Below are 22,917 nucleotides of genomic sequence, written 5' to 3' on the forward strand. Positions count from 1 at the left end.
ATTAGTGCTGCCAGCTCTCATAAAGTTTATCCAGATCGTTCCAGTGGGATTTGAGCCAGAGCCAGAGCTCGATAAACCAATGGAACGGCTCTATTGATATTGTATGTTTGTTTGCATTTATGTCGACGTGCCACCACCTTATAATGTTCTACCAAGATAAAAAGATATTGTTGCGGAGCTGGCAACACTATTCACCACCTTTATTTGTTTTCGTTTGTTTAATTGAAACAACGAAAAAAGCGACAATAGTACCGACGTGTTTTCCGCGAATAACTTCTAAACGAGATAAAGAATATAGTTTCTGCTTTCAAATTCTGAATCTTGACGCAAATACGCGTCTTTTGATACCGCTATCGACATATGCGACCCGAATTTTAAGTGCAGGACTTAAGTTGAAATTTTACTAAATTTGGAAATTAAAAAGCTTATATTTCATAAACTAAGAGTTTCCTAGAGTTGCGGATGATAATTTTGTGATTTTTAGGACCCCCGACACCCCTCGAAAAAAAAGTTGGAAAATCGTGGCACCTTATTCAAAATTTTCCCCACCAAAAATTATTAAAGCTAAATAAATATTAAGTAGTACAATTAAATGTACATCAAGTGTGTCTCGCATTATTTATTCCTTGGAATTTGGTAAGCCGCTACCCGCATACAGTCCACTGCATAAAGCAAACCACCTCAACACATGTAATTTGGGCATAAGCGTGATGCACTAATGGAAAATTTGACCGTTGTAGATCAAAGTAGACAGTAGTAACATCGCAAACGCTTTGTGATTCGATTAATTACGATAAGTAGTACTCGATTGATACTTTCCTTTGTCATAAATATTGCCATCGCTAGGCAGCTCTTCGTTTGCGCATTTTCTTATGCTTCGGAATTTCTTACTTTCTGTTTTGCTCAAACTCATCATCGATTTTCCTTTTATGTTTTGCAGTTTGCATTTATTTTGTTATCGTCACCGGTTTGCATGGTTGATAAAGAAAAAGCTGCATAATCGGCAAGCTAAAGTGAGTTATTCAAAGAAATTGACAAATTGTATTGGTTAAAAAGCTTGCTTATTTCAAAGCGGATCTGATAAAAAACGTAAGTGTATTCATTTTATTCGTAATTACAAGCTAAATGTGTATTTTATACTTACCTGTAACCGGTTTATAATTGTTCGGATGTCTATGCTTTCGTTATGCCCGACTTTGGTGTGTTTTTGAAGTCGCAAAAGTAAAAGTAAGAAATTGTAGCATTTTTAAAATGTCGTAGAGTTCCAATCACAGTATTAAAGTAATAGGAATTAGTTATACACCACGTTAAGAGATTACATTGATTTATTTTTGAAAGCAGACCGAATTGACTTCGAACGAAATCTTTCTTTAGTACTTATGAATATGTATCTTATTATGAATGTAGATACATATGTATGTGCGCAAGAGTCAGCGTTGCCAACTTACGAGGTATTCCCCTTTTTGTGTGGAATTTAACTCTGTCCGAAGAATCGGGGAGCAAGTGGGGTTTTATAAGGCTTGATTAACATAAAAAAAACTATTGGGCTATTTACGTCATTATCAGTTTATCTGGTGGTAAAGTTGTCAAGTCAATTATTAATTTTGCGTTTTTGTGACTTTTAGAAAGTAGTAAACACTAAGTACTATACTAAATGACTTTATGGAAGATAATTTTCATAAAAACACCGTCACTTAATCCCCCCCCCCCCCCCCCCCCCCCCTCCCCTCATTTCATTAGGAAAAAATCTTACATATAGTTTTTGTTGTTGTTGTTGTATCAATACTTTGCCCTATCCAATAGTTGCGACCGGCACAAATTGTCATCAATCCGACGCTTGTTTGTGGACATCACTGAGGACCTGCTTGTGCTTTTTTGCTTCATACGGCTGTGGTCTTAGGTGCCGTATATCCTCATAATGCTTACGGAGAGGACCGTTTAAGCCCGCTGGGAGGAGTATCCTTATCAATCAGATGTTTGTTGGGTTGCGTAGGTTTCTAGGTATTCAACAGAAACTGTTTTTTCAGCATTTAATTTCTCTCCCTAATGGGGAGTACTCTGGCCTCATTGTGTAGGTGGTGTTCTGGGGACGTAAGAAGACAGCCCGTTGCAGTATTTTAGCAGGCCTGTATTTTCTTTCATTGAGTAATTATAGCCATGTCGACCATATCGGGGACGCGTATCATGCAATCTGCCGGCCAATTGCTTTGTAAGTGGTAATGAGCGTTTTTTGTTGTTGTTGTCGTGGTTGTAGCGATATGGACACTCATCGAAGGCCTTGGGGAGTGTTATCGATGTTGATGGTCCTTTGCCGGATGCAGATCCGGTACGTTCCGGTAATAATCACTATTAACGTACCCCCCAGCGGGTAAGGGGGTCAGAATATACCCGCGGTAGGTATGCCTGTCGTAAGAGGCGACTAAAATACCAGATTCAAGGGCTGTGTAGCGCAACCCTTCAGGTTGCCAGCGCAATATATAGCTTCTCCAAACCCAATTGTCAACCTCACCTATCCGCGGTGAATCCTGTTTCACTAACAGACGAGGCTCTGGCGACCCCAAGCTCCTCATGGAACTTGGGGGTGGGGAGGGAGGGGATGGCCTGAAGGTTTAATGTGGCCACATAAATCGTTCCCGATATGGTCGGGCTAGCACCTTAATGGTGCTGTGGAACCGGAGCGTACCGGATCTGTATCCGGCAAAGGACCATCACATCGATAACACTCCCCAAGGCCTTCGGGGAGCAACCTTATCGCTACAACAACAACAACAACTATTAACGTACCCCGGCCATCACGGGAACGATTTGAACATGAAACCTTCGAGCCCATACCGCCCTCCTACCCCCTAGAACCTTTGAGAACTTGGGTTCGCCAGAGCCTCGGCTCTTAAAGAACAGGGTTCGCAACGGGTAGGTGAGGTAGATAATTGAATTTGGAAAACTACACATTGTTGTTGTAGCGATAAAGACACGATAAACACCGTTAGGAAAGGTTGATTCCACAAATTAGAAAGGGGCTAGAATATACTGCGCATCCCAAGACAGTCGGTTCTATGTACCAGAGCGACTCGGGATTTTTCCCGACCAAGGACTGTCATTTCGGTGTGACCCCATTTAACTTGTTGCGTCCCTCCCACAAATTGTCATCCTCCCAGCAGCTCCTTGCAGCAGGACTGCTCCATATTCTCTTACTCCGGGAAGGCATCGAATCCAATCCGGGTCCGTCTCCTGACCCCGGTCCTGAGAAATGGTTTTGCTGCATCTGCCGGAAAAGAATCTTTTTAGGACGGTCATACTCTGTTCAGTGTGTCTCGTGTAAGGGATGGTTGCATCGGACAGGTTGTTCTGGGCTTGATCCCAAAACCCGACGTCCACGTAACTATTATAAATATTTTGTGGCTCCTTGCTGTTCACGCCCAATGGCGTCCCGTAGTCTACGCCGAAGCGCCCCGAAGCTTCTGCCTTGGGTGGTGCCACTTTCCTAGATGTTCTGGTCTCCGCAACGGCAACCCCCCGACGGGTTTCGTCGCACCATGTTGCCAGGTCGCAAACCCAAATCATCCGGGTACCCCAATGCTTGCCCAAGTGCACGCCCAGTCCCAGGGCCACAACAGCAATTGCGTCCTGGCCTTCCACAACCCAGGCGTAGTCACCCGTCACTTACCCCCAGAGTGGCGGCGTCTCCCCTTATGCACTTCAGAATTCTGCAGTTAAATTGTAATGGACTAACTGGGAAGATTACGGAGATAGTCGATTTCATGAAGCGGCACAACATCCGCATTGCTGCGATTCAAGAGACTAAACTCACATCAAAATCTGCGTTGCAGACCTGCTCTGGGTATAATGTCCACAGGAAAGACCGCGCAATCTCTGTGCAATATTATATATTTGACACTGGCATCGACCGCAGGGACAATGTCTTAGAACGTCAAGGCCTATCTGTCCGGTCAGGCGATGCAAACCTAGAAATCATCAACATCTACATCCCTCCTGCCACCTGTTGCCCCAGTGGATACCGCCCTAATATCAGAGCCTTACTCACTGGCAACAATCGCATTATCTTAGGCGATTTCAATGCCCATCACGATCTATGGCACTCAAACTTGCGGGCGGACAGTAGGGGTGAGATGTTAGCGGATCAAATAGAGGAAACGACGTTCTGCACAATAAACGGAGACGCCCCCACACGTATGGTAGGAAGCTGTCACAGTTCGCCAGATATCTCAATCGTGAGCGCAGAACTCGTAAATTGCGTCAACTGGTAGCCGATGGTAACATTGGCATCCGACCACCTGCCTATACTTATTTCGCTCGAGCGTACCGCCGACTTCATCGTCACCGAAAAACGCACTTTCATAAACTTCAAAAAAGGAAGGGGGAAGAATATAAATCTTTTACAGACAACCGCTTTGCTGCCCTCCCTATCCGGACTGATGCCCGCCAAGGTCATTCCGTAAGGTCATTGAATCTGCCTCGGTACGTTTCATTCCCGCCGGGAGAATTCCCGAAATCCGGCCCCACTTCCCGGCGGAGACCGCAAACTTAGCTAGAGAACGTGACCTTATAAGACAGCTTGATCCATGCGACCCCCAAATAAGGGATATAAACCAACGCATCAGATTGCTTGTGGACGAACACAAGCGGGCGAAATGGGAGGAGCACCTAAGAGGTTGTACCCTCTACCGGTGTGGGTAAACTTTGGTCCACCGTAAAGACCCTATCGAATCCGACTAAGCACAAAGACAAAGAGAATACTCCCCATCAGGGAGAGAAATGAGATGCTGACCAAACAGTTTCTGTTGAATACCCAGAAACCTGGGCATCCCAACAGACATCTGATTGACGAACCAGCACCGCCTAGGGGCCTAAGGAGTCATCTCCGTAAGCATTTTGAGGAAATACGGCACCTGAGAACCCAGCCGTATGAAGCGAAAAAACACAAGCAGGTCCTTGGTGAACTCCATAGACAGGCGTCGGGCCTTTATGTCGGGAATTGCCCGGTGAATCCAGTACTTGAAGAAAAATATCCAGAACTCGCGGAAGAGGAACGCATACTCCCCAGGGAAACGCGTGTCACTCTTGCTCAACTTCGTTCTGGATACTGTAACAGGTTAAACTCTTACCTATCCAGAATCAACCCCGACATACAAAATGTATGCCCCGCTTGCAATGTGTCCCCACATGACACCAACCATCTCTTTCATTGTAATGTGGAACCAACGCCTCTAACACCCCTTTCCTTATGGTCCACCCCTGTTGAAACGGCAAGTTTCCTTGGACTCCCGTTAGAGGATATTAATGACAATTTGTGATCGATCGCGGCTATTAGGTGGGGCGAGCATTGCTACAACAACAACACAAAGTTTCCATCGCCTTTGGCGACAAAGTGCTGTCGGATGCGAAAAAATGCGCGAGCGCTTTCTGTCGACAATATATAATGCATCCTACGGTCAACAAAGATAGACGGAGAGCCAATAGACACGCACATAAACACAAATTCAGCGCGTCACCAATTACCATCACCGCTAAAGAGGTTGAGGACGCCATTGGTCGCGCTAAACCATCCAAAGCAGTGGGCCCAGACGGCATAGCCATGCCGATGCTTAAAAGCCTAGGGAAAGAGGGTTTCAAATATTTGGCGCATGTCTTCAACCTGTCTCTTTCCACCTTTGTCATACCCGAGAAATGGAAAATGGCCAAAGTGGTCCCGCTACTAAAGCCTGGGAAACCAGCTAACATAGGAGAGTCGTATCGTCCGATATCTCTCCTATCGTCAGTAGCAAAGACGCTTGAAGCCATTTTGCTCCCTTATGTCCAAGCAAATTTGCAGCTAGCCTCTCATCAGCATGGCTTCAGAAAACTCCATAGCACTATCACCGCGCTAAATGCCATTGCACCCAGATAAATTGCGGTTTAAATCAATACCCCCACCATAGAACAGTACTCGTAGCGCTAGACCTATCAAAAGCTTTTGATACGGTCAACCATGGCTCGTTACTGTAAGACCTGGAAGGGTCTACCCTTCCCCCATGTCTTAAAAGGTGGACCGCAAATTGCCTGGGTGGTCGGCAGGCATCGGTGCAATTTAGAAACGAAACATCAAAACCAAGGAGAATTAAACAAGGGGTGCCACAGGGTGGTGTCCTATCCCCACTTTTGTTTAATTTCTACATATCTAAGCTACCTTCACCACCGGAAGGAGTCACGATTGTTTCCTACGCCGATGACTGCACAATAATGGCCACAGGACCATGCCCAAAGATCGATGAGCTATGCAATAAAATAAACGGCTACCTCCCTGATCTCTCCAGTTTTTTCGCCTCGTGAAACCTGGCATTATCACCGACTAAATCTTCCGCGACCTTATTTACAACATGGACGTCCCAAATGTCGACCATTTTGAACATCCACGTCGATGGCACTACGCTACCGACTGTCCTGCACCTCAAAATCTTGGGTGTGACGTTTGATCAGGATCTACATTTTGGTGAGCACGCAGCCGCAATTGTTCCGAGAATTCAGAGCCGTAACAAAATCCTTAAATCCCTCGCTGGCAGTACCTGGGGAAAAGATAAAGAAACACTTATGACTACATACAAAGCAATTACCCAGCCGATTACGTGCTACGCGTCACCCATATGGTCGCCAAGCCTAAAAATTACCCACTGGAAGAAGCTACAGGCCTGCCAAAATACTGCTCTCAGAATTGCCACGGGCTGTCTTCTTATGTCCCCAGAACACCATCTGCATAATGAGGCGAGATACGATACTCCCCATCAGGGAGAGAAATGATATGCTGACCAAACAGTTCCTGTTGAATACCCAGAAACCAGAGAATCCCAACAGACATCTGATTGATAAACCAGCACCGCCTAGGGGCTTAAGGAGGCCGCTCCGTAAGCATTTTGAGGAAATACCGCACCTGAGAACCCAGCCGTACGAAGCAAAAAAACACAAGCAGGTCCTTGGTGAACTCCATAAACAGGCGTCGGACCTTTATGCCGGGAATTGCCCGGTGAATCCAGTACTTAAAGAAAATTACCCAAAACTCGCGGAAGAGGAACGCATACTCCCCAGGGAAACGCGTGTCACTCTTGCTCAACTTCGTTCTGGATACTGTAACAGGTTAAACTCTTACCTATCCAGAATCAACCCCGACATACAAAATGTATGCCCCGCTTGCAATGTGTCCCCACATGACACCAACCATCTCTTTAATTGTAATGTGGAACCAACGCCTCTAATACCCCTTTCATTATGGTCCACCCCTGTTGAAACAGCAAGTTTCCTTGGACTCCCGTTAGAGGATATTGATGACAATTTGTGATCGGTCGCGGCTGTTAGGTGGGGTGAAGCATTGGTACAACAACAACAATATATATTTAGCACTTTTTTGCTTTTGATATTCTTATCGGTGCCGTAATAAGATGATTCTTTTTAAATGAAATAAAACATTTTCAGGGTGTATAATTGAGTATTAGTTAAATGATTTGCATGCAATCGGAACCCAATATACTTTGCGTTTAGAGTTCACGAAAACATAAAATGACTACTGGGTTAAAGATAATGTTCCTTTTTTTATATTTTATTTAATTAAAAATATTACTAGTTTAGAATAGAATGTTGTAACTAATATTTGTTTAAATCTGTTGTCTAATGCAATTTTAATGATGTGTTTTTCGATTTCATAAGGCTTTCAGCTCTATTTTTGCAAGTTTTTTATTTTTTGCAAGTTTTCCAAAATGATTTTGTGCATTTCTTTTCGGGATATATCGAAAAGTATGCCATTTTGCAACAACACCTTGGTAAATAACATAAAAGATAGCACATAATTCCATCAAAGTCGGTTGGTGCTGCTTATATAAAGGCAAACTAAACTTAAAAAAAACAAAATGTATGTAACATTTTGTGTCTGTGTACAGTCTAAAAGAGCTAGTTAAGTTATGGTTACGCATATTATGCGTTGAATCTTCCAATTTCAAGTGAACTCGTTAATTAAACAAGGTCAGGAATACAAATCTTTTTTCATCAGCCAATAAAAGTAATACACTTTCTTAAATTGAGTAATAAGTATTTCGAAGTTACGTCAAAGCTGCTCTAACTGAGCATATTAGGTATTAGGAAAAAACTTTGATTGATCGCCTTGGTTGTTTAAGAACCGATCCGATCCGATTGCACTTTAAAAGTAATTGTTCACATCCCTTTAGTCTCCTATCGACAAGTTTTTAACGATACGCCAAATCCTGCTGAAGGAGCATGATGGAAGAAATGACACACACCACCTCCTTGTCGCTTTCAAAGCAGCTTTTGAATATGTTACTACACAGCTTGTACGACTACGCCAATTGCGTTAAACAACACCAATAATTCAGTCAGGCTCTCAGCCATTCGATAGCAAAAGACACTGGAGATCAGCCGAACTAAACCGCAAGAAGTACACTATTACAAGAGCGCGCGATTATTACTGTATCATTGATGGTATTGATATCATTGGCTTAAACGAATTCGCCATTAGTTCTGTCTTCTTTTTCTTGAATAAAGAGGCGAAAAGTGGGTCTTGTGGTGAACGAAAAGAAAAAGAACTTACCTGCTATCCAACCAGAAGAAGGACGCTAGTCAATCTATACTAACTTCGTTCTGGATACAGTAACAGGTTAAACTCTTACTTGTTCAGATAATAACAACTATTATCGAACTCAACTGTGACATATTTTGCCTATATGGTTGTTGTTTTGGGGAGTGTTATCGATGTTGATGATCCTTTTACGGATATAGATCCGGTAGCATCATTAAGGTATAATCCCGGTCAGCTCGGCAACGATTTAATATGACCACATTGAACCTCCTAGGCCATCCCCAGGAAATTTTTATCGCTCAGCTCAAAATGTATACCGTTGTTAGGCTAGCCGGGCTGTAGTGTAGTGGTGTCTTCAACGCTACACCTATATGGTCGTTGTTGTAGCGATAAGGTTGCTCCCCGAAGGCTTTGGGGAGTGTTATCGACGTGATGGTCCTTTGCCGGATACAGATCCGATACGCTCCGGTACCACAGCACCATTAAGGTGCTAGCCCGACCATCTCGGTAACGATTTATGTGGCCACATTAAACCTTCAGGCCATTCCCTCCCTCTCCACCGCCAAGTTCCATGAGGTAACCAGCCTATATGGTAACCAGCATTAATAGAAAAATAATGACAGACTAGATATAAAGCAGATAATAAGTCTAGCGAAGAAAAAGATCACATGGTACGTATTAGTCTCTCATAGCACCAGTCCTGATGCATATCTCGGAATAATGAAACCTGTGAAAAGCAGATAACATGTGTCTTGGAGAATTCGGGAGCGATATTCTTCTGATGGTTTGTGGTCCGTCTCTTAGGTGGCTTCAATGAAAGCACAATCAATAAGGTACGGTCCAGAAGGTATTCATATCGACACTCGGCTTTGCCACTAAGTTTGGAGGAACAAATTAAGGTCGAATTGACTTCCTTTGATCGCTGCTGTAGCTTTAATAATACTCTACAAACATTTAACGAAGCGTTACTGAAATTGTAAGCCACTTGAAAGTTATGAATCCGTGGGAACGGCTACTAGTACGTCCTGCAACTAGGCCTACTGAGAGCGATTTGTTTGATCTCTGAACCTTCGTCTGTACTTACTTTGCTTAGCTGTTCTCTAAAAGATATTTGGAGCTAACAATATCTCTTAACGTGAAGAAAACAGATGATTGATAGTGAGAGGCGTTATATCCCTAGATCAGCAATCGAGTTAAGAGTAAATTTATGGTGATGAGTTTTAGGCCAAGATTCTACTGTGTGTTTGGTGTTCTACTTCTTCCCTACAATCTTGATAAAACATTAATTTTCATACAAAACTGTATACCCTTCTATTTTAAATGTACTCGCAAAGATATACATATGTATGTATGTCAATAGTCTCACAGGCCAACGTAATATAAATGCACGCAAGTCATTTTCCGTCAAAAATGTCTCATGCACATACAACTTGTATGAGAGCAACCGAAATTGAAATTACTGCGTAAAAAGCTAACTCGATTTCCAATTTTTGTTCTGCGTGACATTTAAGTTTGCACACATGCTTTACATTGTCGCAACGCATGCTTATTTCGGTTGGGACAAAAAACGCCGGTTGTTTGCGTGCGCTAAAAAAAAACGCAGCGCGATTTTATTAGGTTGGCTTGCTACATACATACATAAATATCCATATAACTATAGATTATTTCTAAAGTAGATTCTATCATTCCAATATTGATTTTATTGGAAATAGAACAAACAATTTGCCAATAATTGTCTGTAATAGTTTGATACTAATGGACTGGCTAAATCGCACTGCTTATACTTACAAATGTCGGACCAATGCTAATAAACCTCTTCATGTTTATGAAGGATAATAAAAAAAACAGCATTGAAAAGTAGAACATATAAAGGTAACAGCTGATAATTCTCAAAAGTATACTTTTGTACATACTTATTAGACCTCTACATGAATTAATTCAATACTGTAGGCAAACACGATAAAGTATATTTGCGTACTTTATCTATATCTGTATATATAAAAATGAGATGATGTTCGTTCCTGTTCATGTTTTGGGGCCGATACGAGGACATTTTTATTCGTTCTTTTTTCATATTACAGGGATCAAAAAGGGGAAGGTTTTTAGCAAAACAATTTTTTTTTTAATTTCTAGGGTCTTGAGATATAGGTCAAAACGTGGACCCGGAAAACCCTACGATGTGTTTGTATAATATGGGTATCAAATGGAAGCTTCTGATGTGTACTTTAATATGGGGTACTTTTCGTACCCCTGGATGACTAGGGTCGCGAGATATAGGCCAAAATGTTGACCCAGATACCCCTAGAATGTGTTTATACAATATGGATATCAAATGAAAGCTGTTGATGAGTTCTTTAGCAGAGGGTAATTTTCATACATCACGGTGACTAGGGTCTCGAGATATTGCCCAAAACGTGGATCAGAATAACCTTAGGATGTGTTTTTACATTATGGGTATCAGAAGGAAGCTGTGCTGATGAGTGGTAATTTTTCTCTGGGTGACGAGCGTCTCGAGATCATTTCATGTGTACAACAGTTTTTGAATAAATATACGAATTTTTCGATTTGTGTCGTGCTGCTAAGTTGCAAATTGTTTTCGATGGAGAGTAAACATAAACACCGAGGTTTGTACACTGTTTATGAGAGATGCTTCAGCACACATACACAAACGCACCTTGAATATAGCCAACGCGTTTATTTTACTCCTAAAAATGCAGCGCTTAGAGCAACAAGTGCACCGTCTACAACTTTAACTGCCTTTTTTCATTTATGTGAATCGGACGATTTTGCAAGAACATTGCCATATGCAGAAGTGTCACAATATTTCACATGGTATAAATCCAGGAAAACATTTCAAAGGCGAAAACAAGGAAAACCAGTTCAAGGTCATCCTAATGTGTTCTCAACAGATGCATTAGGACGCATTTATTCAGTTCATCCAAATAATGTTGAGTGTTTTTTCTTGCGATTGTTGTTAATCAATGTTCGTGGCCTAACATCATTCCAAGCTTTAAGAACAATTAATGGTGAATTGTGCGCTACATATAGTGAAGCATTTCAACAATTAAATTTGTTGGAGGATGATAAGCATTGGGAAGATACGCTTGCCGTTTCAGCTGTAATAGCCAGTCCACATCAAATACGAACATTATTTGCGATAATAAATGCAATGTGCTCCCCATCTAATCCATTGGAATTATGGAATAATTTCAAGGATTATATGGCAGTTATATTTTTCATTTCAAGGATTATATGAGTTGGAATTCACATTGGAAATTTACAATGAAGCATTGATATGGATTGACGACATTTGTTTGTCGATGTCAAATAGTTAGTACAATTGGGCATGCCAGCAGCAAATCATCCAATGCATGATATGTTCAATCGAGAACTGGAGCGTGAATACCATTATCATTGTAATGAACTAAACACATTTGTAACATCAAATTTAACGAAATTGAATGACCAACAGCAACATGTTTTTGATACAACCATGAATAATGTTAGCCACGGAACTGGTGGTATGTTTTTCTTGGATGCTCCTGGGGGAACAGGCAAGACCTTTTTGATTTCATTGATATTAGCAACAATTCGATCACATAATAACGTTGTATTGGCACTCCCTTTTTCCGGAATTGCGGTTACATTAATGGAAGGCGGTCGCAAAGCACATTCTGCATTAAAGCTGCCTTTGAATATGCAGGTAAATGAAACACCAACATGTAATATTTCGAAAGAATCTGGAACGGCAAAAGTTCTTAAAGTATGTAAGCTCATCGTATGGGACGAGTGTAGTATGGCACACAAGAAATCATTGGGAGCACTTGTTAGAACTTTGAAAGATCTACGAGGAAGCCAAACAGTCTTTGGAGGTGCCATGATTTTATTGGCTGGAGATTTCAGGCAAACATTACCTGTGATCCCAAAATCCACGGCATGTTTGCATGTTTAAAATCATCGTGTTTATGGATATAAACACGCTTACATTTACTACAAACGTACGTGTTCAACTACAAAACGATCCGTCAGCAGCTGAATTTTCACAGCAATTACTGAAAATCGGAAATGGCCAAATGTCTGTCGATCCAACAGGAATGATTACATTGCCTAACAATTTCTGCACTTTTGCACAGTCTAAAGAGGCATTTATACAGAGTGTATTTCCAAACGAAAGAGCAATTTTAGCTGGGAAATATAACGACGTCAACGATATAAATGTAGCTATTCTGGATCAAATACCTGGTGACATAGTTGCATATAAGTCAATGGACACTATTACTGATCAAGAAGATGTCGTAAATTATCCAACTGAATTCTTAAACTCATTCGATTTGCCAGGCCTACCACCTCATAATTTACGATTAAAAATTGGAGCACCGATTATTATGCTGCGCAACATTACTGTGCCACGACTTTGCAACGTTACCAGACTCGCTGGGAAGAAGCTAATGGTTAACGTTATCGAAGCAACAATTTTGAAAGGGAAGTACAAAGGAGAAGACATTTTGATACCCAGAATTCCACTGATTCCGACGGATTTACCATTCCATTTCAAACGTTTGCAGTTCCCTATTCGCCTTGCCTTCGCTATGACAATTAATAAGGTGCAAGGACAGTCTCTACAAATGTGCGGTATTAATTTGGAATACCCAATTTTTTCTCATGGACAATTGTATGTAGCTTGCTCACGAGTAAGCAAACCATCGTCATTATTCATTTACGCGAAAGATGGAAACCCCAAAAACGTGGTCTACCAAAAAGTGTTACAATAAAGTTCGGATGAAATTGTATCAAAGAATTTGCTTTGTTTCGTATTAATTTTATTCTCTCTTTTTTTTTTGGGAAATCATGGCTATTATGCACGTTCTGCTAACGTTCGAATCGCTAAACTGTTGAATATATCACTCCATTATTCAGTATTGCAAACTGGTCTTTATTTAGATTACTTTGGGAGTAGTACTTCACAATAATACTTCACAACCAGTTTAAATCACAACTGACTAGTTATTACTCAGCTTGCGCTGCTTTTATACTCTCTGTTGCCTCGTCCGCATATTTCTCCAAAGGTCTAAACGTTTCACCTTCCAGAACTGTTGTATCTCCTGCTTGGTAATTTAGTTATATGCGCGTGTGTGTGTGTGAGTAAGCACTTCGGCTGATGACTGCATCTATGTGTGTGAGATATCTCTTCGTTGCCTTGACAAGAAATGAATAATTTTTGAAATAACATTTTTTTGCAAAACTGTGAATGGGGATACCTTAGTTGCAATACTTTTGAGTGTAATAATAATTAGATAATTAAAAATCATGTATGCTAACCCAGCAGCTATTTTATGACTTAGCACAATTTCCACACTCAAAACAAATTTTTTCTCCTGACTTAGCACTTTTTACTCAATATGTTTCCCCATCACTTCTCAGCTTTAATGATCGAAATATAACACTAAAAATATATATTTCACAAAAAATACTATTTATTTTTCAAACTATTACTAACGGTTCTGATCTGGACTCTTTTGTCGGATGGTGTGCAGACAATAATTTATTTTTAAATTCAAAGAAATGCTGTGTTGTGTCCTTTTCCAAAAATACAACTGCCACATACTTTATCTACAAACTAAATGCTAAATCTCTTAATCGTTGTCAAGATAGTAAAGACTTGGGTGTAATTTTTGACTCCAAAATCTCTTTTTCTAGTCACATTGACTTCGTTGTTTCAAAATTTGTTGGAATGGTTGGGTTCATTATATGTACGTAACACCAATGACTTTAAGGGCCCTATGACGTTGAAGGCACTTTATATATCCTTGGTCAGAAGTGGTCTTGAATATTGCTCAATAATATGGAATCCTTTCTATGAATCTAACTTCTATAAAATTGAGAAAGTTCAAAACATATATACAAAAATCACTTTACGTATGCTTCACTGGCCAGACGGCCTCCTATCATATACCAGCAGGCACAAATTGCTTGGTCTTCAGGCTTTGCATGACAGAAGAACTTTTATCTCACTCATGCTTGCCTATAATGTAATAAACTTTAGGACGAAATGCTCTTGTTAATCTAATTTGTTCATTCCATATATTCCACTGCGTGATCTTCGGCATAATAGATTATTTATCGAAATAACTCATAAAACGAATTATGCTATGAATGAACCAATAATTAGGACTATACATCTAGCAAATCGATTCAGTAGTGTTATTAATTTTAATAATAGCTTATATAAGTTTAAGCTTGAGTTGTTTTCTATTTTTAACTAGTCTGTAAGAAAGCATGTAGCTATCGACATGTCAACGCAAAGCCTTTATCAAACACCAAAGGCATGTCTGAATTGGGTGAATCCAATTTCAAGGGGTTGTGTTGTGTAGCCATCTGAAGGGGTTTTCAGCGCAATATATAGCTTCTCCCCAAGAAGGTTTAATGTGGTCATATAAATCGTTCCCGAGATGGTCGGACTAGTTCCTTAATAGTACTTTGTTACCGCAACGTACCGGATCTATATCCGGCAAAGGACCATCAACATCGGTAACACTTCCCAAAGTCTTGGGGGAGTGTATTCATCGTTAATACAAAAAAACAACAAAGCATGTACTTTTAAACTGAATGAATTAAATAAATAAATATATAGTTCCTTAATAGTGCGTTGTTACCGCAACGTACCGGATCTATATCCGGCAAAGGACCATCAACATCGGTAACACTTCCCAAAGTCTTGGGGGAGTGTCTTCATCGTTAATACAGAAAAAACAACAAAGCATGTACTTTTAGACTGAATGAATTAAATAAATAAATAAAATGCGCGCACAAAGAAATTACTAGTAATTCAGATTGATATTATTGACAGGTTGACTTAGCACATTCTTTTTAACAGCTGACGACTTAGCACATTTACGCATCATTGCCCACAGCACGTAAAAATGAAAAATAAAAATATATTTATTTTTTTTGTGATCGATGTATTTTTAAATCAGTTTTAAAACTGCATTAAAATACAATTTTTCAAAAAAAAGTGACTTAGTACATTTTCACATTAAGCTAACGATATACTTCATAAAATCATAAAATTCAAAAAAATTATGGGAGAAATTCTAAACAAAAATTTCGGGCGAGTTTTTTCCCTTCTCCCATTCCTTGTATTCTAAATAAAATTTCCTTGTGAGTTTTTTCATTTCTCCCTTTCCCCCTATTATGAACAATGTTCGAAAAAGCGGAAACTGGTTATGGGAGAAAAGTAGGTATTATGAATATGAGTGAGAGGGAGATTCATCAAAATAGTTTAGGAAATTGGTTCTTTTAAGAAAGAATACTTATTTGTACAAATTTGTGCTAAAGTATGTACATTCTACCACAATATTCTTTATTTTAAGTCGAAAAGTACATATATCATAAGCAACGGAAGACCTCTTGGTATATTTGATGCAGCCATGCAGAAATTGCGCAAGGATCCTTTAAGAAGGCTTAAATAGATTTTGGCATATGACGAAAGACGAATTCAACTCGCCTTGGCCGCCAGAATATTGCTTTGCGGAATGGAAGGAGCCAACTCCGCCGAATTTGTGTTATCCCACCGTCTTCTTCTTATGCACCTCTGTTGATGTTGCTGTTACCAATTCATTACTCATTTCAGTGAATACCACATGAAATGCAATACTGTACATTCTTTACATTTTATTTCTTAATTTCAAACAAATTTGCAACAATAATTAAACTTTTACATCTTTTAAACAAAATAAGAAATGCGAAACGAAATTTCAATTCACAAAACAACTGACTTCGAAAATTCGAAATTCCTATTCCCCAATTATTGTTCTCCCTAGGAGGAGGAATTTTTCCGCGGGAATAAAAAAATCCGCGAGAATAAAATTCCGAGGGAATATTTAGAATTGAGCTGTATAAATATACAAAACATTTTCAAGACTTAACAGACTAATTCTAAATATTCTCGCGGATTTTTTTATTCCCTCAGAAAAATTCCTCCAATTCTTTTCTCCTAGGGAGAACAATAATTGGGGAATAGGAATTTCGAGTTTTCGAAGTCAGCTGTTTTGTCAATTGAAATTTCGTTGCGCATCTCTTATTTTGTTTAAAAAATTGAAAAGTTAAATTATTGTTGCAAATTTCTTTGAAATTAAGAAATAAAATATAAACAATGCACAGTATTGTATTTCATGTGGTATTCACTGAAATGAGTAATGAATTGGTGCCACAGCAACGTCAACAGAGGAGCATAAAAAGATGACGGCCGGATAACACAAATCCGCCGGAGTTGCCTGCTTTCATTCCGCAAAGCAATTTTCTGGCGGCCAAGTCGAGTTGAGTTCGCCTTTCGCCATATACTAAAATCTATTTAAGCCTTCTTAAAAAATTCTTGCACAATTTCTGGATGGCTGCATCAAATATGTATACCAAGAGCTCTACCGTTGCTTATGATATACTTTTCGACTTAAAATAAAGAATATTGTGGTTGTAGTTGTTGTATTAACAGTGAGAATATTGTGGTAGAATGTAAATACATATTTTAGCACAAATTTGTACAAATAAGTGTTCTTTCTTAAAAGAACGAATTTCCTTTAATTTCGAACGAGTTTCCTTTTTGATGCATTCCCTTTAATTTAAATAGTGAAAAAACTCCTATGAAATAGCAGAGAAATCTCCCTCTCCCTCACATTCATAATACCTATTTTTCTCCCATAACCGGTTTCCGCTTTTTCGAACATTGTTCAGAATAGGAGGAAAGGGAGAAGTGACAAAACTCACAAGGAATTTTTATTTAGAATACGAGGAATGGGAGAAGGGAAAAAACTCGCACGGAATTTTTGTTTAGAATTGGGCTGTACAAGTAATGTAAATTCTGTTCCTAACCCAGAAAAGGCATACTGGATTTAAACCCTAGTAAGTTAAGCTTGATCGACATTCCTGAACTCGGACTCAACATTCCCAATGAGTTCCGATTGGCAAAAACACCAAGTTATTTTTAAAGAATGATTTGAGATATAGTATAATTTTAATTTTTCAAGTGACTTCGTTACCACAATTTAAGATGATGATCATAGCTGGTGTTGGATGTTGTAGTCGTGTATGAACATGTCAAGTTAATTATTGCCAATTACCTGCAGTTCAAGTAGCTGACTTGCGAACTTCCGGATGCTTTCATCCCCTGGTGAAATATGATTATTATATAGTATTTAATTATGTATTAAATATGACGGAAAAATGAATCATCGTATTCACGAATGATTCCAAAACATCATTTAATATGATTGACAAATGCTCTTAAATATGCTCAAAAAATGATTGTGAAAAGTACTCAAATTTTATTCCAAAACAAGCAAAGCACAATCTCCCAATAATGTCAAATATAATGAGAAAATGAATAAAACGTGTTTAAGAATATGAATGATAAATGATTATTCAAGAATAATCACATTTAGGGGTCACTTTTCTCCCGACGATACACTGATTATCGAATAAAAAATACTTTTAAATTTGAACGTTTTTAATCATCTGGGGGTATGATATTTAAATCTTTTTTGATAAATATTAAAAAAAAATGCTGGCTGGGAAAAGGTTTGACTTAGTTGAATAGTGGGACATGACGAAATATATACATATATAAATATGCAGGTGTTCTCTCGGAGACGTAAATACTGGCAAACAGAGTTGCTGAAAAATTGAGGTTATATTGTTGACTTCACCTTTATTGTTGCACTATAAATTGTTGGTATCGGATTGACACATCCTACCGATATATTTTATTTAAGTTTGTTTTTTTTTTAATAAATTTTCAGAGAAAATGTAAGAACGGTTCATTAAATGTTTATTTTTTTATTTAAATATTTTAATTGTTTATATCCTTCGAACTTTTAAGACAAAATTTCAAAAATATTACTCACAGAAAGCAAAAATTTCAAGCCTATGCTTATTGTGGGTCATTTAATAACTTTCTAAAAAAGTGGCCCAACTTTCGAAATTTACTCACAATCTTAAAAAACATTTGGTAACTTTTTTTAAAAATCAAATTTTTAACGAATTATTTTTTCGTATTATTTTCCGAGAATACATCAAAAAACAATCAATTAAAAAATGAATATGCTAGTTAAGAAATTTGTAATCATGACTTTAGGTATTTTTATCAAATTGCACACAGATTTTTATTGAGTACTTTGTTTAGAATACTGGAAAAACTGTCGTTAAGAAGAGCCACATAATCGATTGATTGCTAGTCTTAATCGAAGTTCAACAGGTTCGACAAAAAGCCATAAATTACTATGATATTTCACGCCTGTTGATTCAGTGCGCAAAACAATGATATTCAATTTCATGAAATTAAATGGAATACTTAACAATTTTACATGAATGAAACCACATCATAAAGATATTGAATGTGAAAAAAAATTCTCGTCAGTCTTGAAATTGTGAGAATGAGGTTGGTGTCCCACTTTCACTTGGATATTTTCTAGACATTGCATTCAATAGCCGTTAAACTAGTTTACATGCCAAAAGAGGGTGATGGTTCAGAGTATATACGAGGGGTCCAACAAAAGCTGGTTTTTTCGCGACATTATCGTATTTTTTAAGCCTATAGATCCGCTTTTAAAAAAGGCATCAAATTTTTGCTTTCTGAGTATACCAAATTCAGCATAAGACAAATCAATGCGTTGCGCTTTTCTCTCACAGACCTTGTTTTAATATTGGAAAATTAATTGCAAGGCGGTGTTTCTTCTTTGCCAGCGATTCGTTACCAGTAACCACTTGCACAAATTGAACAAAATAAACTCTGGCCTTTTGCGAGCCGCTCACTTATAATTTTGATTTCAGCTCTTCCTGGTGCAATCCTACCATATGTAATTTGGCATTCACTTACTACTTGTAGTGGCTTTAATTAAAGAAAAGTAAATTAATTATCGAATCTCTGTTTTATGGTGGAATTTCGTCTGATTTATGCATTGCTAATTTGGCGTTCCGTGTGCAAATTGTGGAAGAAGTCTCATAAACCTTAGCAAGGCATTTAGTACTTTTAGTTTTCAGAACAAATCTAAAAAGTCCCTAGAACTTTTGTTAGTACCCTCGTTCATTGTTGCGCGGCGTGGTAGTATTGATTTGTTATTTGCTTTGGTTCATTGTATTTCCTTTGAATTGGTTGCCGCCACAGTTGGCCAACACATACTTCAAAACATTTTTTTGTGTGGTCGTGTGCCACCCGGCTATACGTCTACGTAGTTGCAATGCGTACAGGTGGCGCGCTACCACCCTAACCCCACCAATAATACCATTCACAGACATGCCAATCAGTTGATGCTCGGCCAGCAGTAAAATGGGGCAGAAGTAAAAAAAGCTTTTGTGGGTACGGTCATTCGTAGTAAAAGTAGCGGAATTTTGCAGCGCTAAAGCGTACTTTTGTTTTATTTTGTTATGATTTCTCACAATATAAGATATATGTAGATATACTTTTATTTATTATTTCCAGTTGAATTCGAAAGTTTGCAAAGGAAAAGCGGAAAATACTGGAAATGGCTTCTGGAGGCTTAACGTGCGTGAAGTGCATTACAATTTTTTGTAACCTGCTGTTTGCTGTAAGTATTGCGTCAATGTTAATTAAAATTATTAATTCTTTTTTTTCAAAAAAGAAAAAAAATAAATTATTTATGTATTTTAATTGCTGTTACAGTTAACTGGGCTACTTATACTCATTGTTGGTGTCACGGTACAGTTGAATTATGCACATTATTCGAATTTTGTCAGTGATCATATTTGGACAGTGCCCATCATATTAATCATTGTTGGCGCTACAAAAACATTCACTTACTTTCTTGGGTGTTGTGGATCTTTAACAGAGAATGGTTGTATGATTTTGTGCTTTTCTATTTTGGCGATTATCATATTCTTCTCTGAGATCGGATTGGGTGTAGCCTGTTATCTTAAGCATGCAGCCCTAGGCGAAATAATGGAAGGCCAATTCAATTCCAGCATAAGAGAATACAACTATCGTAAGGAAAATAGAGATGCTTGGTCGCTTTTGCAAAGTGAGGTGAGTAAGATTTGGTTATCAATTGGGGTAAAAAACAAGAAAACGATAACAACAATAGAAGTACAATGTTTTTCCCTCACACGTACACAATATTTTCCTTACACATATGTATACAATCCGATCGTTGTTGTTGTTGTTGTAGGGATAAGAACACTCCCCGAAGGCCTTGGTTCTGACAATGTGTTCGGTTTTAGCGCATCATAGTGAATGGGAGGGCGCCACTCGGCAAAGGTTTGGCAAGCGTCTTTATAAAAAATATGCGGGTCTGCAAAATTCTAGGAAAAATCAAAATGCAGTATGTATACTAAAAAGTGAAGGGGATGCTCGACTTTAAACTTGTCGAAGGTTTATCGCGCTACATAACTTTTTTTTAATTGAGTATCTATCGACTACGGACTCATTCAGTCTATGTTAGGTCTCACGGACTAGCCAGTTTAATTTAGGAACTATTTTGGAGGCCAAAAGTTGTGGAGAAGGATAAGAAGTCTTCGGTTGTTCTGGATATAAATTCTGGTATTTTCCCGACCTCCTAGGAGCGGTTCGATTGAACTATTTAACCTTTCGGGTCGATGGATTTCAGTCGCCTCAATAACAGGCAGCTATGTAATGTATCGCTTTTAATTGTGTCGAAGATATGCCTTTTAAATTCTTATAATACCTCGTATATAACCTAATAATGTACATACATATGTCAAATATCACCAGCAGGAGACAAAAAGTGCTTCGACTTTTAGGGATCGTCTGTCCATAGAGACATTGTAAATCCCCCTTAAATCTGGCTTAAGCGCCGATATGCGTAAAACCTTCTTCTGATAGGTAATCACCCTTCATACATGTGTGAAGAATTGCACAACGATTTGCTTCTGTGTGGGAACACCACTCCTAAAGCGGTCATTGAGGTTATACATACACATGATAAAGTCTGATTTTAAAGCTCCATGTCCACTTGAGAATTTCCAATATGCCCCCATAAAATTTTAGGTGTTTTATAGATGGATTGTTGCGGTACGTTTGGACCAAAAGACTGGGAAACAGTATTTCATAATGCCACCTTACCACCTGCATGCTGCGCTGTGATCAATTTAAATGAGGCTCAGGAATGTACTGTTATTCATTCCCACGCAGAAGGCTGTCTAAATAAACTGCTCACACTGATTGATTCCAAAACAGTTACCCTAGCAAGCGTGGTACTCGGCGTGGCGGGCATTCAAGTAAGAATTTATTAAACTTGTAAAATTTTTTGATGCATATCACTAAAAAAATTTATATTTTTAGCTACTGACTATACTTTTCGCTTGTTGTCTATTTCGTTCATTCCGAAGAGCATAAGAGATATCAAAGAAGCTCGCACAATGCAATAAGAATTTATTGCAACGTTTCATCAATTAAAACGAATGTGAGCAAAAGATTTATATATGTATATTGAAGTGTGATGATAATCGAGCAAATATGACAATTTTACACGAATATACACCTTAAGTTCTACGAATATACTACATATGAAAAAACATAACCGATGTAGTCCGAGTAGTCGTTAAGTCCTTTGTAGCACCCATATTACATCAGTGTTAATTTTATAAGAGAAGAGTTGTTAATTTCTGCTCAATTCGGGAAGCAACAAACAGCTCATACTTACATATGGATTTACATAAATATACGTATGTATTAAGCACATAAATATACTAACTGTGTATCCAAATAAGCATAGAAATCATTTAGAGGTTATTGTCATTTTGTAGCTTAGCACCATTTTTTACCGATAACACTATTATAATATATATATACTACATGGTCCAAGAAGAATAAATGCGCAAGGCTATGTATTACTATCAAATGTAAATAAACTGCATTTAAAATTTTGTTCCATTACGTCATCTCTTCAAAGAGGCAACCTGCATCGCCCTTTAAGACAGTTCCGTTTTTGAGTTAAGAATCATATATCAAATTTATTTGTAGCACCTTACCTACACATTTACGTTGTAAGGGTTAACGCTGAAATTATATTGTAGAGTTCTTGAAAACTATCATTTTGTGCTGGGCTGAAGAAAAATTTCCTATATGAACACTTCAAAAGGTTTTATATAATTATATTATGTGTTTTAAAATTTTAGGTACTGTGACGGGTGTGATGAACTCTTACAGAAAATTTGTCCTACTAGGACCTTGACACACAACCCCTCTCGTTATCCAGCACATGTATTTGACTAGAAAAGCTAAAGGGTCTCCTGTGTTATTTAGTTATTGTAAGGAATTCCCCAGTTTCCAGACAATTTCAAGCTATGCGAGAACTATTTGCGTAGAGATTTGTTGT

At 38.5% G+C, this 22,917-nt stretch overlaps 1 protein-coding gene and 1 long non-coding RNA gene across 4 annotated transcripts; one reads left to right on the top strand and one right to left on the bottom strand.

The window, feature by feature from the left end:
- The first annotated feature begins 931 nt into the window (after positions 1 to 931).
- Positions 932 to 22,450, top strand: Tsp39D (Tetraspanin 39D). 3 transcript variants are annotated; one of them, XM_067769591.1, is made up of 5 exons: positions 932 to 1,089; positions 20,046 to 20,151; positions 20,247 to 20,606; positions 21,599 to 21,817; positions 21,882 to 22,450. In XM_067769591.1, exons 2-5 carry the CDS (start codon positions 20,089 to 20,091, stop codon positions 21,933 to 21,935), a joined length of 696 nt encoding a protein of 231 aa, XP_067625692.1. In that variant the 5' UTR covers positions 932 to 1,089; positions 20,046 to 20,088; the 3' UTR covers positions 21,936 to 22,450. The 3 variants fall into 3 exon arrangements, with proteins under 3 accessions (XP_067625692.1, XP_067625693.1, XP_067625694.1); XM_067769592.1 differs by having other exon boundaries at positions 974 to 1,013; XM_067769593.1 differs by lacking the exon at positions 932 to 1,089 and adding an exon at positions 19,947 to 19,969.
- On the bottom strand, positions 947 to 1,358 carry LOC137242226 (uncharacterized). Its single transcript, XR_010950136.1, has 2 exons — positions 1,145 to 1,358; positions 947 to 1,008 (listed from the first exon to the last, which is right to left on the bottom strand). It is a non-coding gene; the product is annotated as an uncharacterized lncRNA (long non-coding RNA).
- Positions 22,451 to 22,917: the final 467 nt, after the last annotated feature.

The sequence above is a fragment of the Eurosta solidaginis genome, chromosome 2 (genome assembly GCF_040869045.1).
Source record: "Eurosta solidaginis isolate ZX-2024a chromosome 2, ASM4086904v1, whole genome shotgun sequence".
Taxonomy (NCBI): Eukaryota; Metazoa; Arthropoda; class Insecta; order Diptera; family Tephritidae; genus Eurosta; species Eurosta solidaginis.